This window comes from Castor canadensis, chromosome 2, assembly GCF_047511655.1.
Source record: "Castor canadensis chromosome 2, mCasCan1.hap1v2, whole genome shotgun sequence".
Lineage (NCBI taxonomy): Eukaryota > Metazoa > Chordata > Mammalia > Rodentia > Castoridae > Castor > Castor canadensis.
This window is the reverse complement of record NC_133387.1, coordinates 2700242-2719127: the sequence shown is the minus strand read 5'-3', so window position 1 is coordinate 2719127 and position 18886 is coordinate 2700242. Positions and strand designations below refer to the sequence as shown.

Here is an 18886-nt window from a genome sequence, read left to right as displayed (position 1 = left end):
GAAAACACTTAAAGGAAAATTAACATTTCAGTTGAAGTTACAAATGTAATTTCCATCCTGTCATATTTTAGTGACCTTTTGTGACAGCTTGTCTCAATTGGAGGAAAGCATTTTTACTTGCTGATTAAAGATGTCATTTGAAACCATTTTATTACTGAGGATAGTGAAATTAATCTTGGCACTCAGAACCACTGGAAAAATAATTGCTGATTCACTGCATAAAATGTGTATGTGAACCAATCATGTAGTCAAGATTAGAATAAAAGTCTATGCTGGTTAAAAGCAGATTAATTTTTCTTTCAAATGGGGTCTGGATTCATTTGAAGGGGAGAGGAATACCTCAGAAAAAATTTCAAGAAAATGAAATGTAGTTTAGAGATTTTGGGAGAGTTTGGAGATGACGATGGAGTCCAAGGTAGGAGGTGAACTCTGGTGATATTTAAGATTTACCCTTCTCCGGGGAAGAGGGCATGATAAGGCTCTCTCTGGTATTTAATGATGTCTTTAGAAAATACACATAATGTAGGATTTGTCACAATTAAGATACTGTAAAGTAAAAGGACCTTATTTGGATAAAAGGGTTTTTTTTTTTCCCCCTTTGGAGCTTAGACTGATATGCCATTGGAAGCTTCTTGGGACCAGTACCCTTTTTTTTAAATTGTCTGAAGTATGGGGCAGAGAGATGAGTGGCTGCCCAGTACTCCAGCAGTGTTTTCATCAATGATCTTTTTCCTGTGTCACATTGCTGTCCTTTCATAAGTCCATGTCAAAATATATGGGTGTAAGAAGCCTTTGTCACAAAATGAAGTTTTCTTATGAATATAAAATTCTGAAGTGAAATAGAATTAAATGAGCTTTCTGTTGTTTAAGAAATTAATGATTTTATTTCAGAGTAGGTTCATTAATAGCTTTGTTTTCCAATGAGAATGACTGGGAACTTGTTTTCCTGAGTGTCTGTGCCATTGGGTATTAAGAGCATTCTCTTCCTGGCTTCAGTAAGAGCTTTGGCTGATGTAGGACTGGAGAGAGAGCGCCTGACCAGTGTCACTGGTCTTGAGAAGGCGGAAGTGAATACAGAATGCTAAGCAGCTTAAAGGCAGTGGTTAAGTGTCATGCCAGCTACTTCTTCTTAGCTTCACTTAGCGCATTGTTGTGACCTCAAATGAAAATACTTTAAAATGGGTAGATGATACTTGTATTTTATTGCACAGGAAAGCCTCTGTTCAACATATCTCACCCTTGAGTGTGAGGGACATTGATGGTGTCACACTTGCTCCTGTTAGCTTAGGAGTTACTGTGGGTGTAAAACTTGCTGCCCAGGCTCATGGTCACTAATTTTTTTACTGTTTCCTCCCCTTGAATCTGTTCTTGGCTGTTGGAAAGTGTCTAATACTTGTGCATGTTTTCAAACAGAGCTTTCAGCAGAAGCCAAAGCTGCATTGCTTGAATTTGAAGAGAGAGAGCGGCAGCATAAGCAGGGACGCTACAATTCCCGGCGGGGAGGAAGACGAGGTGGCTCTCTGATGTGTCGTGGAATGGGAGACCAGAGAAGGGAGAGCAGCGAGAGGGGGAGGTTGAAAGATCACAGGCCCGCCCTGCTTCCTACACAGCCTCCTGTTGTGGTAATCTATAGTTTTATTCCATTATTTGAAAACTTCGAACAGTAAAAGCATGCTTGTGTGGGCAGCATGGTTCATGGACACCTCTTAGTCTGAAATTAAAGAGAAGCTATAGCAGTAATAGCTGAAGTTTCTGCTTTTTAGTCTGTACTAGGATTTCATACATAGTTTCAGAAGTTCAGGCCTCCAGCAGTCCAGCAGTCACAAATAACCCCACACCTCAACTAGTTCCACAGAAGAAGTGGTGGCCTAATGGTGACCTGCCATGACCAGGCTGCAGTGGAGACCTGATCTTTTTCCTGCTGCTCAAGAGATGCCCTCCTGAGTACACGTTTTCTTTATGCACTCTACCACAGGCTTTTCCTTAAATAATTATCATATCCTACTCACAACAATTTTTTCATAATTTTGGAATAAATTACATAATTTCAACTTAAGTTGATTTTTTTCTCTTTGCTGTGGGACATCTTACAAGCAAAGACAGGAATTGTGATTTTAGTTCTTTTGTTACCTTAAGGATTTTATGTATTTCTCCTTCAGAAGTCGGTGTTTTGTGAAGAAGCACATTTAACAAGGGTGTGTCCAGCAAGGGCCATGCACCTTTCTTAGGTTTTGATCTGCACTTGGCATCTTTGTGGAAATGGTTTCAGAGCCACTTATTAATGAAATAATGAAGTAAAAAGGATGACTTTTGCTTTTGCAGCAAAGTCCAGTTTTGATGTGCCAGCAGGAAAGAGGAGTAGGTGGACTAATAGCACCCTGAGAGTTTGGGTACACCACTGCACACACCACTGTTAGTTCTTAAGACTCCATGGTCAAACAGCCTGGACTTTTAGCTTCTTAGTCTTTGTCCTTCCTTGACCCCTGTGCCCATCCTGATCCTGTCCCTGACCAATATGAACAGCCAATTCAGTTATTTTGGCCTCCTGGGGAAACAACTGCACACAGGCTGCATTTTGCATAGTTGTGTCTCTGTGGTCCTGGAAAGTCACAGAGCTCCCTGTTTTCTCACTACAAAGAGAGGGAAGACATGTGTCACCTTCTTCCTTCAAAGAGGTTAATGGAAATGACTGACCCATAAGTTGAAGGTGACCTGCATCCTGATGATGGAGCTGTGCCTCTGGACTCTGGATCTGGGTCTGAGCAGGTGTGGACTGTGATGAACAGGGCTGTCTGCACTGAGCTTGCTCTTCCTTACACTGTCCCTCCCCTACACATCATAGACATGCTTGATCCTCTTTACTCTGCACCCAATGCTGCTCTGTTCCCATGACCCGTCACCCCTACCTTCTGGAAGGAATATTCTTGGCTCAAGTCTCTGTTTCTGTTTGTCTCTCAGTTGGTCCCTTGCTGCCAGATTCCATTCTTCTCACTGTCCTGAACTGTGCTCTTAGAGTAGTCACTCTGCATGTGGGCACCTGTCCCATGGACCACACACCCCAGGGCCTCAAGCACCAGGGTTGCTACCTTTTTCTTGTGCCACTATTTTTGGGCATATTCTCTTTTATAGCTGTCCCTTTCTCTCCTTCTCCTTCCCTCCCTTCTTCCTCTCTGTCCTTTTATCCATCCTTCTGTGCAGTGTGATGTTACCATATATGTGTAGGATATATAAAGATTATGTTAAGCTAATTAATACATTTCTGTCTTCTCACATTCCTACCCTTCTTTTGTGAGAACATTTAAAGTCTCTTTAACAGTTTTTGAAATACCCTTTCTCTAATTATGTTCTTAGGGTTTGCTCTTCTGTCTGAACAGAATTGAATGTCTCTGTATGTGTCTTGTCCCCACCTAATCTCTTTCCAGCTCTGATTTCTCCATTTTCATACCTTTCCACATGGGTGTTTCACAGGCTCTCAACTCTACTTATTTAAAATCACACAAGCCAGGTGTGGTGGGTGGTGCATGCTTGTAATCCTAGCACTCTGGAAGCTAAGACAGGAGGATTGAAAATTCGAGGCCACCCTTAGCTACATAGTGAGTTTGAAGCCAGCACTGACAAACATAGCGTAGCAAGACCCTGTCTCAAAAACAGCAGCAGTAAAAAACCCAGCCAAACATGGTGGCATAAGCCTATAACTCCTGCTACTCACGAAGTAGGGGTAGGAGGATCGAGAGCTGAGGCCTGCCTGGGTAAAAGCACGAGACCCTACCCGAGAAACAAACTAAAAGCAAAAGGAATGAGGGCAGGGCTCAGGTGGTGCAGAGCTGCAGAAACCCTGAGTTCAAGTCCCAGAACTGCCCAAAGAAAAAGAAAAAAATCCGCAGAACAAAACAAAGCCCATAAAGGATCTTTCCTTAAAGTCCCATCATGGTCTTAAATTATGATCATGTGATGGCAGTTGTTTTTGGTTCCATCAAAAATTTACCTCGGTGTCCCCATGTTGGCTAATGTGCTCTCCATGGGGATCATGCAGTGGTGAGTGAGATAAGCAAGGTCCCCACTCATGTGCAGCACAAGGTGATGAGTTGAGAGAAGGGAGCACCCTGGCTGCTAGGAGCAGAGAGAATGTTGGTTTAAGTTGGTTCTGGATGCAATTTAGAAGTGTCTCAGACCTTGGCTATCTGTATATTCACCTTTAGTCATGGCCTGTTGACTGGCTTATGTTCCTCACCGTGTCCTAGTTCATCTCATGCTGCTGTGAACAGTTGTCTTCCTACCACAAACATCATCAGGGATTCTTTATCACTCATGTTGTATCTTTCCCTTGAAATTCAGAACCCCTCCATAATTTGGCATCATCCCAGGGAAAACTGCTTGTTAAATTAGATGGCCAAGTTAGATGGCCAAATTAGGAGTGTTCAACTGCTCATTAGCCATGTGGTCAGTTTGATCAGTGGTTAAAAGCAAAACTTGTGTAATCAGATTGTCTGAATTCTGATTGCAGTCTTTGCTTCCCAGTTACTTGGTCTTATAAAGAGGTTAGTAAAGAGAATTCACTCCCTGGGGTTTTCAGGAAGTCGTCCACTGCTCCCATGTTGGCTCATGTAGGAGGGCTGCAGGATGCTCCCTAGCTGATGCTTAATTCTTTCTCTTCCCTGTTGGAAAAATAGCCTTGAGGTCTTCTGACACTTGGGTTGTACTTTTCCTGCCCCACTCTCCTTCCTTCTCTTTTTGCTGCTGTGGCCATACTGTTGTCTTCCTGCTGAAGAAGCAGGTTGTCTTTCCTCCCAGGCCTTTCTCAGACGGTCTGTTCCTCACCTTGTGAGGCACAGAACATTTGTTCCGTCATAGGCTGGTGTGGATGCCACTGCCTCAGGGCAGCTCCCTTCCAGCATGGCCCTCTCCAGCCCAGGCCTTTCCTTGGCCCTCGTTTCCAGGGCAGGCTGCTTGTATGTGTTTCTGTCTGTCTCTAGGACTCTTGGAGGAATGGGGGAAGCAGGAGGGCTGGCTGGCTGTGCATTGAGGTAGAGGGCATTCTCTGTCCTTTACTCAGGTGGTCAGCTTTGTTCATTATGGGCAGTTTTGTTTGCTGGACTGAATTTTTTTCTTTCAGAATCATGCTAGGTATTTTGAGACTACTATTTCCTCCCTCTTTGCCTTGGACTAACTATGAGTAGGCACCCTCTTGTGAGTAGGTGGAGCAGCTTGTCTATCCTTTGGTTTGTATTCAAGTTGTTACTCAACTTATTTCTTAAAATTTAGAAGTTATTAATGTGAGTTCATAATGTACCAGCATTCTTTTCCTTTTCTGTTAAATGTGGATCTCTGTGACTTTTTCTTTTTTTGTGGTTTGTAGGCTCACTCTCCAAGATTAATCCCTCCTCCACAGCCTCAGCCACCCCCACCACCGCCACCACCTCAGCAGCAGCCGATCAGAAGCCTGTTCCAGCAGCAGCAGCTACAGCCCCTGCTCCCCCTGCAGCACCCACACCACCCCTCCCCACCGCAGGGTGTGCACATGCCCCCTCAGATCGAGGCCCCAAGAATGATGCTCACCCCACCACCAGTGACCCCGCAGCAGCCCAAGAACATCCACATCAACCCGCACTTCAAGGGGACGGTGGTGACCCCTGTTCAAGGTATGTGCTCTGATCTGTTACTGGGGCCCTGCAGCTGCTGTGCATCCAGAGGCTCTGACAGTGGCTTTATGGGAGTCGCCACAGTGCAGACGAGTCTCATGCTCAGGTTTGTGAGGTCACATTATTGCTTTGGTTCCTTCTCCATTCACCTAGACAAATTTTACCTCAGTGGTCAAGTTCATTTCAAATTGTTGGTCTCTTTATTTTGTGGTTGAGCAGACGTACTGAGAAGATTTTTGAGTGTAAAGCACATCCTGGAGATGGTTGTTGAAGTGCATGTGCTATTATTTCATGTGTCTCATGGGTTGAGTGTTGGAAGTGGTGAGTGCCCTTCCTCAGTTCCACTCAGTGTGTCATGCCCAGTTAGTTCCTGTCAGTTGGTGGGAAGGTATCAATCTGTCTTACCAGTTATTATTTGTGACCCAATAACTGCTGGCATCAGGACAGAAGGTTGGTCCTGGAGCTGGTAGCTATTGGGAGCAGCTTCCCTGAAGTGCACATTCCTGGGTATGTCTGATGCTGATTGTCCTGCTGCCTCACCTGGGCTGGAGAACAGAGCAGGCAGCTTTCTACAGATGTGCTCTTCTGCACAGGTGTAAGCAGTCCACTCCCAAGGAACACAGTAAAGAGGGCTTATGTAGCATGCTGGATATGGAATGGAGGGTGGTGCATCTTCACTGGGGTGATTGGGTCTTCACTGAGCTGGTGCTTTTTCATGCCTTGGGTTTGAGTAATTAAAGAGAGACAGAAGTAGAGGCAGTTCAGTCTAGGTGGGGTCACGTTGGATCCATCCCAAGGACTTTGACTTAAACTGAGGAGCAGCAAGGCTGGTTGGAGTGGCCCATCCTGCTGCTGTGGTTAAGGGTGCCAGGTGGATACTGGTAGATTAGATGTTCACCTGGAGGGGTGGACATCTGAGATGAGGGGATCGTATCGAGACATGTTTGGAACGTGTTAAATCTGAGATGCCAACTAGCTGTGGCATCTCAGAGCCACTTGGGTCTGCACTCAAAGTACAAGTTGGGGCATATCTGGCATGTAGAGCCCCAGAGGAGGCTGTCCATATATGGGGAGGGACCTGGGCACTTGACATGAGAGTAGGGCAGGAGGGTCTGGCAGAGGCACTGAGGAGGAGGACTGGGACTGAGAAGACAAGTGGCTTCACTCAGTGGTGGAAGATGTTGGGATTTTGGCACTGGCTGGCAAAGTAGAAGAATAGGGAGAGCTTGGCTCAGATGACCCAGAGTGGGAGGGCAGTGTGTTCACGGGCTCTGCATAGTGTTGCCAAAAGGAGAAGGTTATTGATAGTTGGTAGGGAAGTGGGTTTGAGAGAAAGTCTTTACTTAGGATGGGAGAATCTCATCCCAAACTTAAAGATCTCAGTGAGAGCTTGCCTAGTAGGCCTGGTATGCTAAGGTGGGGCTGAGACAAGGGGCTGCCACAATGAACACAGTGGCTGGCCAAGTGTAGGGGGCAGCAGATGGAGGGGTTTTGTGCAAGTTCTTTGCAGTGGCCTTAGTTTTCTCAGTGAATGGCAAGCTGTGAAATGGGGAGTAGGAGAACATCGAGCAGTCTGAGGAGGGAAGTCATGCAGTCATCCTCCATGACTGAAGAGCAGTATGCTGGGGTGAGCAGGGGTTAGCCTGGAGTTCCTCACCAGAAGTGAGAGCAGGCAGTGTCTCCAGCTGTGCTCACCTCCTGTGATAGGTTGTCATGGACAGTTGGGTTTACAAGCAGTAGAAGAGTAAGCAGGGCTTGTAATGATGGGGCCTGGAGGAAGAGATGGTAATGAAGATGTAATTGTTGAAGTCCTAGACCTGGACAGCGAGATGGGGGAAGAGAAGGTGGTACTGAAAAGTGGACTGGTGGAGATTGCAGAAAGGACTGTGGCAGTCCTTAATGAGGTGGTCACTAGGATCAGTGGCTGAGGTGACCTGGGGCTAAGAGGCAGTGTGTTGGAATGTGCAGACAGGTCTGTTCTGAAGATGGTGGCAGTGATCCAGGAGCCAGACTCTGAGGCACAGGAGTGCCTCATGTCAGGTGACATGAGACTGGGAAGGAGCCCACCGCTCAGGGAGAAGGCTGTGAGAGAAGAATAGCTGCCGCTTAAGGGTTCTCAGGGAAGAGCAAGAAGGTGCAGGGCCTGAGGGATGTTGATGGGGACTACTGCTGGCAAACTTGGAATTCCAGTAGTTACTTTAGAAAAATGTCAGAAGTTGGGAGAAAGCCTATAAAAGGTTTTGGGTGTGGAGATGTCCCTGCCTTTGAGCTGTCCTGACATGCACAGTTAGGAGCACGGTGAGGTTATCCTGTGCTCCTAGAGCAGAGGGCTGTGACACTGACAGGTTCTCCCTGAGTGTGGCAGGTTAAGTTAGGGCTGTTCTTGACAGTGTCTGGGTCACCATCAGGATATGGTTCCTGATTACTCCAGGCTATTGGGCCTGATCCAGGAACATAGGTGGTGAAAAGGGTCAGTTTTTCCTTTGGTCTTGCTGACTCTTCCTCAGTAACTCCCTTGCAGATACTCAGGTACAGTCTTGGCCCTTCCCTGTCTGTATTGGTCACTTGCGCCACCCCCCTCCCCCACTGTGGCTCGAAGCCACACACACACACACACACACACACACACACACACACACACGCACTTCCCCCCGCCCCAGCACTGAGTCATGTCTCTCAGATGTTGCATGAATGAGTGCACACCTGTCTGAAGGGAAATGCAGTATCTCATTAGCAAGTCTTTACATATTATCTACAATTGCTTCCCCAAATTTAATTTGTCAGAATAATTTTACTTATACCAGCATCTGTTGTTGTGCATTTCCTTATGAAATTCAGTTGAAAATGGTAGTTGGTAGATGCACAAATTCTCTTTAATTTAATAGTAAAGTAGTAAGAGAACTGTGGAGTAGTAGAGCTGTAGGGAAAGCCTCAGGATGTCCTCCAGGTATGAAAGAGGTGTCACTTGCTAAAAGTCAACAGTCTGGGAATACAGAATGCAGATGCTGCAGCACAGAGTTCAGTGTAATTAAGTAAGCTCAGGGTCCACTTGAAACCCTTGAGAGCCAGGCTGGGCACTCATCTCTAATCCTAGCTACTCAGGAGGAGGAGATCAGGAGAATCATGGTTCAAGGCCATCCTGCAGCAAAAAGTTAGTGAGATCCCCATCTTAATCAGTAAACCATGCATGATGGCATGTGCCCTGTAGTCCCAGCTGTGTAGGAGGATTGCATTCTGAGGCTGCCCTGAGCAAAAACACAAGACCTTATCTGAAAAATAACGAAAGCCAAAAAGGGCTGGAAGCATGCCTCTTCCTTAATGCATAGGAAGCACTAAGTACTGAGTTCAAACCCCAGTACAGCCAAAAAAAGAAAAAAAAAAAACCTTTGAGAAGCAGTTATGTAGACTTTGCTATCATGAACCCAGGAGCTTTCTGTGCTACGTGTTCCTTGTCTTTGACATACCTTTGACCTTCAAAGGTGCAGTGACGCAGTGGAGAAGGAAGGCCTGTTTACACGTTATGGCAGGGACATTAGTGGTAATTACTGAGACCTCATCTCACCCCATGAAAAGCCGGGCATGCTGGTGCATTCCTGTCATCCCAGCTATTTGGAAAGTGTAAACAGGAGAACCTCAGCCCAGGCCAGCCTGGGCATAAATGTGACCCTATTTTAAAAAAATAACTAAAGGTTTTTATTGGGTATGCTGGGTTCTTACTTAACTGTTTGCCTAGACTGGTCTTGAACTGTAATCCTCCTGGTCTCTGCCTCTTGAGTATAGGAGTATAAGGTGTGAGCCACCATGCATACTGATTCTTAGTCTTTTTTACTCATTTGACATATATTTCTTTTTAAAATTTTAACATTTTTATTAGCATGTATTAGTTTTACAGGGTGTTTTATTGTGACATTTCCATATATGCTTACAATGTACCTTGCTTAGGTTTATCCCCACCATTGTTCTCCCTCATCTTCCTCTTCCCCTACTTAAAATGATTTCAGCAGGTTTCATTGTTGTATTGTCATACAAATATATAAATTACCCCGGCCAAAAGATATGGACTGCTTCATGAATTTGCATGTCATCCTCGCAAGGAGTCATACTAATCCTCTCTGTATCATTCCAGTTTTAGTATATGTGCTGCAGAGGTGAGCACTGATTCTCAGTCTTAGGCAGATAAAAAGTGCACTTAAAAATATTTTTAAGTTAACGTTTTCATATCTCTCAAGGGCACCTATTTTCTTCTTGAATGAAGTGTTCCATTGTATTGAAATGTAACCAGCTCTGATGGAAGTTCAGCTTGTTTTCCAGGTTTTTGCTATTTCAGTTATTGTAATGAATTGGAAATTTATTCCATGAAATATACAGCTCATTAAGGGTCTTAGATAGTAAGTACTGAATTTTCAAGGTCAAGGTTCATCCAGACTGGTTGAAGGATTACAAGTTTTAAGTGGTGCTTGGGGATGAATTGGGTAGCTGTGTCAATAAAGGGTGGTATGCATGCCCTGGGTGGTCTGACCTCCTACTGCACACCTGTTCTCGGCCCTTGTCTGTCTCTGTATGTTTTTCTTTTTAATTTAATGTGTATTCTTGGAAACAAGAAAGAAAAGGACTGATACTTTATCAAAATTGCCAGTTCATTAGAGGCTCCTGTGTGAGAAACCTGCTCATTGAAATCTGATTCATCCCAGAGATCCCTTCTTGCTTATTGTGCTCAGTCGCCCAGTTAAAGACTTGATGTTCTTGCCATGTTATTGATTGAAATTGTTATAGAAGTGATAGGTGTGATATATAGTTCTAGAAGACTTGAGTATTTTATACTTGGCTCTCAATTTTAAAACTAGTCTTATTGCTTTATATGTAAGGTTTTTTTTCTTTTTCACCTTTCTTATACTCTTCTGAGATCAGAGATAGTCTAGTTTTTTATTTCTTTGCTTCACAGTCTGATAGTTCACATTAGATACATAATACTATACTGATTACTACCTGTGTAGAATTGGGTCCTCTTAGATAAAGCCTTGCAGATTGACTTATTCTTTCTACTCGCTGAATTAGTCTCAAGGGGGGTAAGACTTCTGCCATTTTTATATTTTGTAGAATTTCAATCACACTTTGCTTTTGATCAAACAGTGGCATGGCCCATACATACTATCAGTTTAGATTGAACCCATGGAAGTACGATGTTAATTATACTTAATATCATGTAACTTCAGGTATGGAATTCCTTTAGTAATCATAGTAAACAAAGAACTTTATCCTAGGATGATATTTAAAAAGTGATTTCAGTTGAGTCTTAAGACGTATTAGGTATACATTTCTCATTTCCCAGAAGCTTCTTAAAAATATGCTGCATTGTAAAATTTGTTTTATGTGTATTAGTTTGCTAGGGCTGCTATAATATGTACCACAGGCTGGGGTCTTGAGCAATAGAAATTTAACTGGAGACTGACATCTAAGGTGACAGTTTAGGGTAGACTGGCTCTCCTTAGCCCTGTCTTTGTCTTGCAGGAGGCCACTTTTCCCCTCATTCCACTCTTGGTCTCCCCTCAGTGTGTACACATGTTTGTGGCTCAGGTTCCCCTTCTTCTAGTCAGATTGGATTAGAGCCGACCATAAAGAACTCACTTTACCTTAAGTAACTCTTTAAAGACCTTGTCTCCAAAGTCATCAAATTTGAAGTTCTGGGGGTGAGACTTTAACATACAATTTTGGGGTAGGGTGGGAAGGACACATTTTATTCCTCCACACTTGATCACATGAGAACAGCCCAAGGTATGGGGTGAACCTCTCACTTTTCCTGCTAAGAGATGTCTTGTTAAAAATGATTTGATTCCTCTTCTGATACATTGATGAGTTCTGCTTGTTTAGAAACAAAAACAAACTAAAAGTTTTAGCATAGATTGTGCATTGGATCATTCTTTGTAAGGGTATGGAACATTTTTCACCAGTTCTTATTCTCTCCCTCTCTCCTTCTCTCCTTTCCTCTCTGTCATGATTTGTATGTGATGGTGTAGGAAATATAACTGGGGTTAGCTTGGAGAACTGGATGGGGTGTGGAAAGAAAATTAGGTTTTTTATTTTAGAGGAATTTTATTTGTTGTAAAATACTTTAAGTAGTAGTTTTCTTAAAATTTAAGCTTCAGCTTTTGATACTGTGTGCTGGGGAAAAAAAAGAACAACTTCTGCTCTCTTCTCTCCTATGGAGTTGTTAAAATACCAAGTGCTTGGCTGACAGTAAAACTTGAGGTAAGATTATGCATGGTGCTTGTAGTGTACATTTTGTACTGGACTTGGTACATTGTCTTCCTTTCTGGTGGGATGTGAACTGAAATGATTGTAATGCAAGGTGTTTTCTTGCAGTGCCCTTGCTGCCAGTTCCGAGCCAGCCGAGGCCTGCCGTGGGACCCCAGAGATTCCCAGTGAGTAGCAGCTGCTTCTTCTGCTGTGATGGGGAAAAGCACACATTCACTAAGAATGTTAATACCACACAGGCACGGGTTCCAGGCAGCTGGAACAGTTGTGAGGCTTGGTAAATGTTGACAGGGATCTGTGCTGTGGAAAGTGTCTATAAAACACTTAAGGTCAGTGGGTTTTTGAGAGTGGAGTGAGTTTTGTTTAACTGTAAAATTGTTGAGTAGATCATCAGTGGAATGCCTTTTGTCTTAAAGAACCTGCATTCTGATTTCCTTACCTGCTCTGTGTTAAAGTGGGAAGGGAGGCCCTTGCTTTCAGAGAGTGTGTGCAGGTGCATGGCATGCATGGGTGCATACGTCAGTTGTAGGCCATAAAAGTGAGAGCCTATCCAGAGTCCCGATGAGCCATTTCTTTTATTCTTTTACATGAACGTTTCAGCTGTAAAATGGATTTAAAACAGAGCACACATTCATGTTCTTACCACATCCATAACCAGAAGAAGAGTGTCTGTTAGCCACTTGTATTTAAGTATGTATAGTTCACTTTGTTTGAATTCTTGGTTTGATTTGTAGTGTGTTCTACACATGAATTCTTGTTCTTTTTAAAACACAGTTTGGAAAAAAAATGAACCAAACAATAAAAGTTTAACATCATTTATGTGTAAACCAGAGAGAGTCTGATTTTCTAAATGACCTGTATTGGCTTTGATACTTAAGTAGGTAGCATTTATATATGGCATTCACCAAGCACTTTTAAATGAAGAACTGCCATCTATTAGCAGGTGATTATTCAAAAATAAGCTCATACTGTATTTCAGGTTCTGAGTAAATTTTGTATCTTTTTTTTTTTTTTTTTTTTTTCTTTTTTTGGTGGGACTGAGGTTTAAACTCATGGCTGCCCACTTACAAAGCAGGCGCTCGCTCTACTTCTTGAGCCACACCTCTAGTTCATTTTGCTTTGGTTATTTTGGAGATGGAGGTCTTGTGAACTACTTGCCTGAGCTGGCCTCAAACCATGATCCTTCCCATCTCAGCCTCCCCAAGTAGCTGGAATTTACATGTGTGAGTCACTGGCATCCGGCCTGAGTATTTTTAGAAGCTTTCTTGATTTGTATTTATTATGTATATGATGTGGTTTCTAAAGCTGGTTCCTGTTGGTCTCCTACCTATATTTAGCTAATTTTTTTCTTTAGACTATTCATCAAGTTGTAAAGATTTGTTATTTTTAAAAAATTTAAATATCAATCCCTATTCAGAGCATTTGTCTAAAAAGTTTTATTTCTTGCATTATCCAAGGATAATGTATGACTTCGGTCATTAGATGCATTTCTTCTGATGAATTACTGTGTTCACTTGTTTCTTAAAGCACTTTCATAACACTTTAAACACTTTTTCCCTTCGTAGGATGTTGTGAACATCTGTGTTAAAACCATCATTGACTAGTTTTCATGTTTTATTTGCATCATAGGGAAAACATTTGATGTGGAAAAGTACAGTTTTCAGAAATAAATATTACACTATGTACATAATTTGATATTTTTGTAAAGAGTGTTTAGCAACATAAAATTAGAGCAGTCACTTGCAATTTTCACTTACTTGTAATTTTCATTGTGCAAACAGAATTTTATCTAATACTAGAAGGAAAGCTCAGTAGTTTAGAGATATGATAAGAGGGAAATAAAAGAATGTGAGAAATTGGACTTATTTTTAAGTTATAGAATATGCTCAGGATGTAGTAAATATTGTTGAACTGTAATTGGAGATGTTCCTGCAAGCTGTAAAGCTGTGCTTTGTTTTTGAGCTGGGAGGTTCTGTGGGTAATAGGAAGTAGCTGGGCTAGAGATCAGTGCTCTCTGGAGCTCATCATTTACTGCTGTTTAGCATGGTTGTGTCTGTCTGCCAAATCCAGTTGCTACATCTGAAGCTGAGGTGAGGGTGAACTTGTGCTGTAGAAAATGCAGTACTCTACTTATTTCTGTGATCAGCCTCCCATAGAGAAAATAATCAGATGGGAACCTACAGTAGAGGCACGTTTGTGTTTGTAAAAAGTCCTTCACAGCACTGTTCGTGTGGGACATAAACTCTGAGCACCTCCTGTTGTTTTATTTAAGCCAGAGTTTGTTAAATAAAATTAGCTTTTTGCCCTTTCAACTACTACATTAGACTTGGCTGCTATGACTGTAAAGGATCTAGTTTATGCAGTGTGCTCTGCATAGTGCTGGTTCTCAAACTGGGAAATGAACCAAGTTTGATTAAGTTAAATCTAAGTTGTGTCCTTAATTTTCACCTGAGTAAAATTATAAAAATTGTGGTTTCACAAAGCCTGTATGTGTTCTGGCACTTCTCTGTAGTTGGGGTTCAGTCAGTATTCATTACACTAGAGTTTTCTTTATAAGATGACTTACACAAGCAAGGCATACTGGTACATGCTTATAATCCTAACACTCAGGAGGCATTTCTCAGGAATTGTGAGTTCTAGGCTAGCCTGGGTTGCATAGTGAGACCCTGTCTTGAAACACCAAGAGCTGGGGATGTGTGCTAGCCCGCTTGCCTAGCACATTCAAGTCCCTGAGTTTGATCCCCAAGCACCACCAAAGAGAAAAAAGAAAAAGACTGCACAGCAACACATACACACAAATTAATAAGCCAAATTAAGCCTTACTTCAGATTCATCAGAGGATCTAGTTGAATCATTGTATTTCAGTTTGGAAGTCTTTGTGCCAGTTTGTATGAAATTGGCAGTTGAGCAAAGCATGGTTCATGTGATCCCGTCTTTCCCCAGCTATGTCCTTTTAAATGAATTCTCTTTGCTCTGATAATAGATACTATCCTGTGCAAAGCTTCACTCAGAGTGCACACTAGGCTCCCCCTGTCGGTGGAGTTGTTAATTTACTCATGTTGTATATTATCTGGTTAATGTCTGCAGATAAACTTGAGTACAGAGCCCCAGTCATCCTGTGCTCGATGGTACAGACTTAGCCAAGGGCCTTGAGCACACAGAAAGTGTGAAATGAGTAAGTGCAAACGGGTTTATTATCCAGTTATTGTGACATTTATCAGAATGGCATGCTATGCAGGGTGAGGAGTGTAGAGAAGGGATTATATTTTCATTTTTGTAGTTTTTACTTCTTTTGTTGCATTAAAGAATATGTAAGTGAATTTGCACAGTAAAATTATGTGGTGCACGGTGAACTATACAAGGATTCAGCTCTGTGTCCCACTGAATAAAGAGAAAAAAAGGGCAAACTATAGACAGAAGTAGCACTAGCTTTGTAGATTCTAAAGCATCCAGGATGCACTTGGCACTCAGGCTAAGGCTTGCTTTCTCTTTCCCAGCAGTGGTAGTAAACTTTGCTTGCTTAAAATTCAGTTTTGTTTGACAGTTATATGAAAACCTCAGAAGCACTTAATTTAGAACCAGTCTGTCTTAGATATTTTCCTGAGAGATATGCCTTCGGTTTTGACGTTGTTTGGGATTTTTTGTTGTTGTCGTTCCTTTGTTGTGGTGGTGCTGGGGATCAAACCCCAGCTGGGCAAGCACTCCACTGATGAGCTGAACCCCAGCCTGGGCCTCCAGTTCTCCATGATTAGCAATCACAGAGAACTCCCAGAAACCTGGTTTGAGACACTCTTTTTCATAGAATTGTTAGCATTTTTAAAAACTTGAATCTTAGACCAAAATACAGTTTTCTGGCTATGCTTGATGTACTAAGATTAATATTTTAATTTTCCATGAATGAATATTAAAGAATTGAGTAGACCAGTTTTAAAATGAAGATTTGAATGTAAAGTGAGAACTGCCATAAGACAGGATCCTTACTTTTTATTGTTTTGGAAGATACTGCTTTAGCTCTTGGCACTTGGGCCATGGGTTCTTTGTGTTCATATTTCTGCCTGGATGTGATTTCTAACCCTTTGTTCTTATTGATGAGTCCTGTAAAGTGCTTTGTAATTTTAGTCTTCAGTTATGGATACGGCTGTTAGTGCTGGACTCTGAAATGTTTATTCTCAAACTGTTATTTCCAGTGACTACTTTTCCAAATCAGAGTTATGAATCTCTAATGCAAATATAAATTATATCTCAATTGATCCTTGTAAGAGAAAGACTTTTCACCGTCATTTCTACATGAATGTCCATCTGAGTGTGTAATGTATTTGTTACTTAAGACATGAGTGCCTGAACCAGCTAACGGGCATAGGAAGTAGCACATACTCTGCTTCATGGGGCTTCCTTTCCAGCTTCCTGGGTGTCTGGTCTTTCTCTCTGGCTCCCCACAACCTACCAGTCCACTTACTGCATTCAGGTCAGAACCTCCAAATGTAATTTCAGAAAACATTTGTTTTTGTTACAGAGAAGAAAGGATGGGGTTGCTAGTTTACCTTACATAAACAGTCAAATTCTATGTGTTGGTTTTTATTTGAATTGTTTTCAACTCTAATTGCTTTCTATTTCCACAAGTAGACATGTTATTAATATGAAGTTATTAAGCCCTTTTCTTATCAGTAAGTGTATGTTCCAGTCATGTGTTTGCCCTCAAAGACAGTTTGCTCCAAGTAACACTAAAATGTCAATTGTTGAAATATTTTAAAGGGTTATTTTGAAATTCTGACAAATTGTTTTCTTTTTCAGTCCAATTGCTGCTTTTGTAGATGAATCTCAAGTGATCCACATATAAAGATTCTTGAACTATGGTATTTTAAAACTGATTTAGTCCTTTGGTTTTGCAGTGGTGCACTGGGTAAATGACAATATTTCAGTTAACTACTTAAATACGAAGTTGTTTGGTCGTTGAATCATTTTTTTTTATGTACTTAGCTATGTATAGAAATCTTGGTGCAATGTACATGGAAAAACATGTAAAATATTGAAGTATCTTCAATAAACATCCATTTATAAGTGTAGGTGGCTGGGGTCATTCTTGTATGTACATGACCAGCACTTCATCACTTAATTGCAAAGATTCCCTCAAAAAACAACAGAAAAAAAACCAAAAAAAAGGTGGTCATTCTGCTTTTAGTAATGTTTTCCCAAACAGGGGAAACAAAAACTGAATCGTGTACTAGTATTAGTGCCCTAATACTGCCAGAGTCCTGATCATTGTTCAGTTTTCAACATCTGATTTAGTCAAGCCCTGAGTTTCCCAAAGAGTGCTCTCACATACCACATGGGTTGTTGGACACTTGTCTATAGAAGAATATAGTTCCGTACTTTTATAGCCAAAATCTGATCTAGGGTGGTTGCAAACGGCAGCCTGACTCCCAGAGAGAATGCACAGTTATGCCCCTGCAGTTGATTGAATCATTTCTTGATACTCTGTTTTTAAATTAAGAATGAAAATTGTGTAGGTTTAGAGTTGGTCATCTTAGCAGCTGCATTATTACTTGGCTAACCCCAGCAGGTGAGGTTAGTGTGTGTGCTATCTCTGTGCTGCATTGTGTCCGGGGAGTCTGTGTGGCGCGTGGTCTCAGATGCTAGTGATGGAGGCTTGCTGGTGTGTCGGAGTGCCATTTCCTGCAGTCATGTCTGTTTCGCTTCCATTACGGCCCTTGCAGATGAGAGTGCAGACCTTATTCTCTTCAGGAAAGAAAGTTTTCCTTTTGAATGCTTCCTGTTCTTACAACAGGCCTGTGATGCCTTGTAATTATTAGCACTTAAGATAGGGAAGGAGTGATGGGCATGACTCTTATCAAATCTCTGAGCAGTTGCAGGAGAATGAGGTAGGAGATCTTCCAGCTGTCAGACGCTGTCAGGCTTGTAAAGGACAGTGCAGTTTAAAATGCAGGTGACACAATACCCAGCATCCCCCAGTTGATCAGGCACGATTACCATGCATTATCATGCCATCAGATTTAATCATATCATATCAGTGGATTTCTGCTGCAGCAGTAACAGGAGTGGCTAAGCACAGTGGCAACAGCTATTACAGAAGGTGGTTTGTCAGATTCAGTAACCCTTTAACTTGCCTTGCAACTCTGTCGGCATGCATGGAGAGATAGGGCTGCTTGAAGGACAGGGAGTAGTCACTGAAGCCCTATAAAACTAGCTTCTTTAAATTACTATGTAAAACCTGCATTGTAAGATATGATAAACTATTTTGCTTACTTTTTGGATAAGTAAAACTGTTACATTGGCAATAACACTTTCATAAATCCTCTTGAGATACATAATGCCATGTAAGTAGACTTAAACCTTTAGTTTACAGTTGTCAATCTGCAATTTAATAATTTAGCCTACTAATGTTGGAAAGTAAGTAGCACAAAAGTCTTGGAACTCCTCCTTCTCTGCAGAGAAAATCTCTGTGATCTGGTGTTTGTGCTGTGTCCTATGAAGCATACCAGTTCTTTTGTTTTATTTTGATACCTATTTTCCCAGGAGGTTTTGAAGATCCATAAATCTGTTTAAATGCTTTAGATAATGTATTTATTTTTTGTTGGTACTAGGGTTTGAACTCAGGACCCCATGCTTTCTAGAAAGGTGCTGTACAACTTGAGCCTTTCCTGCCTTAGTTATTTTTTGGTTTTGTTTCAGATAAGGTCTCTTGACTTGCCTTGGCTGGCCTTAGACACAGTCCTCCTGTGTTTCCCAAGTAGCTGATTACTGGCACAGGCCACCACTTCCAGCTTTTTTGTTGAGAGGGGGATCTCACTAACTTTTTATCGAGCTTGGCATTAAAGTGAGATCCTCCCACTCTCCACCTCTGGAATAGCTGGGATTATAAGTGTGAGGGGCCCAGTTTATTGATTGAGATTGGGTCTTGACAGTTTGAACCAGGATCCCCCTAATCTCTGCCCTACTTTTCCATAGATGCATTTTTAAGATAAACTTTAAAAAGT

General features: G+C 42.0%; 1 protein-coding gene and 1 non-coding gene across 6 annotated transcripts in view; one reads left to right on the top strand and one right to left on the bottom strand.

The window, feature by feature from the left end:
- Rbm33 (RNA binding motif protein 33) overlaps nt 1–18886 on the top strand; it is a 108844-nt gene that overhangs the window by 40614 nt on the left and 49344 nt on the right. For all 5 annotated transcript variants that reach the window (XM_074060060.1, XM_020187488.2, XM_020187487.2 and 2 more), the window contains 3 exons: nt 1414–1622; nt 5357–5639; nt 12000–12058. In XM_074060060.1, coding sequence (XP_073916161.1) covers nt 1414–1622; nt 5357–5639; nt 12000–12058 — 551 coding nt within the window. The remainder of the gene's footprint in view (nt 1–1413; nt 1623–5356; nt 5640–11999; nt 12059–18886) is intronic.
- On the bottom strand, nt 9690–9795 carry LOC141421022 (U6 spliceosomal RNA). Its single transcript, XR_012445729.1, has one exon. It is a non-coding gene; the product is annotated as a U6 spliceosomal RNA (small nuclear RNA).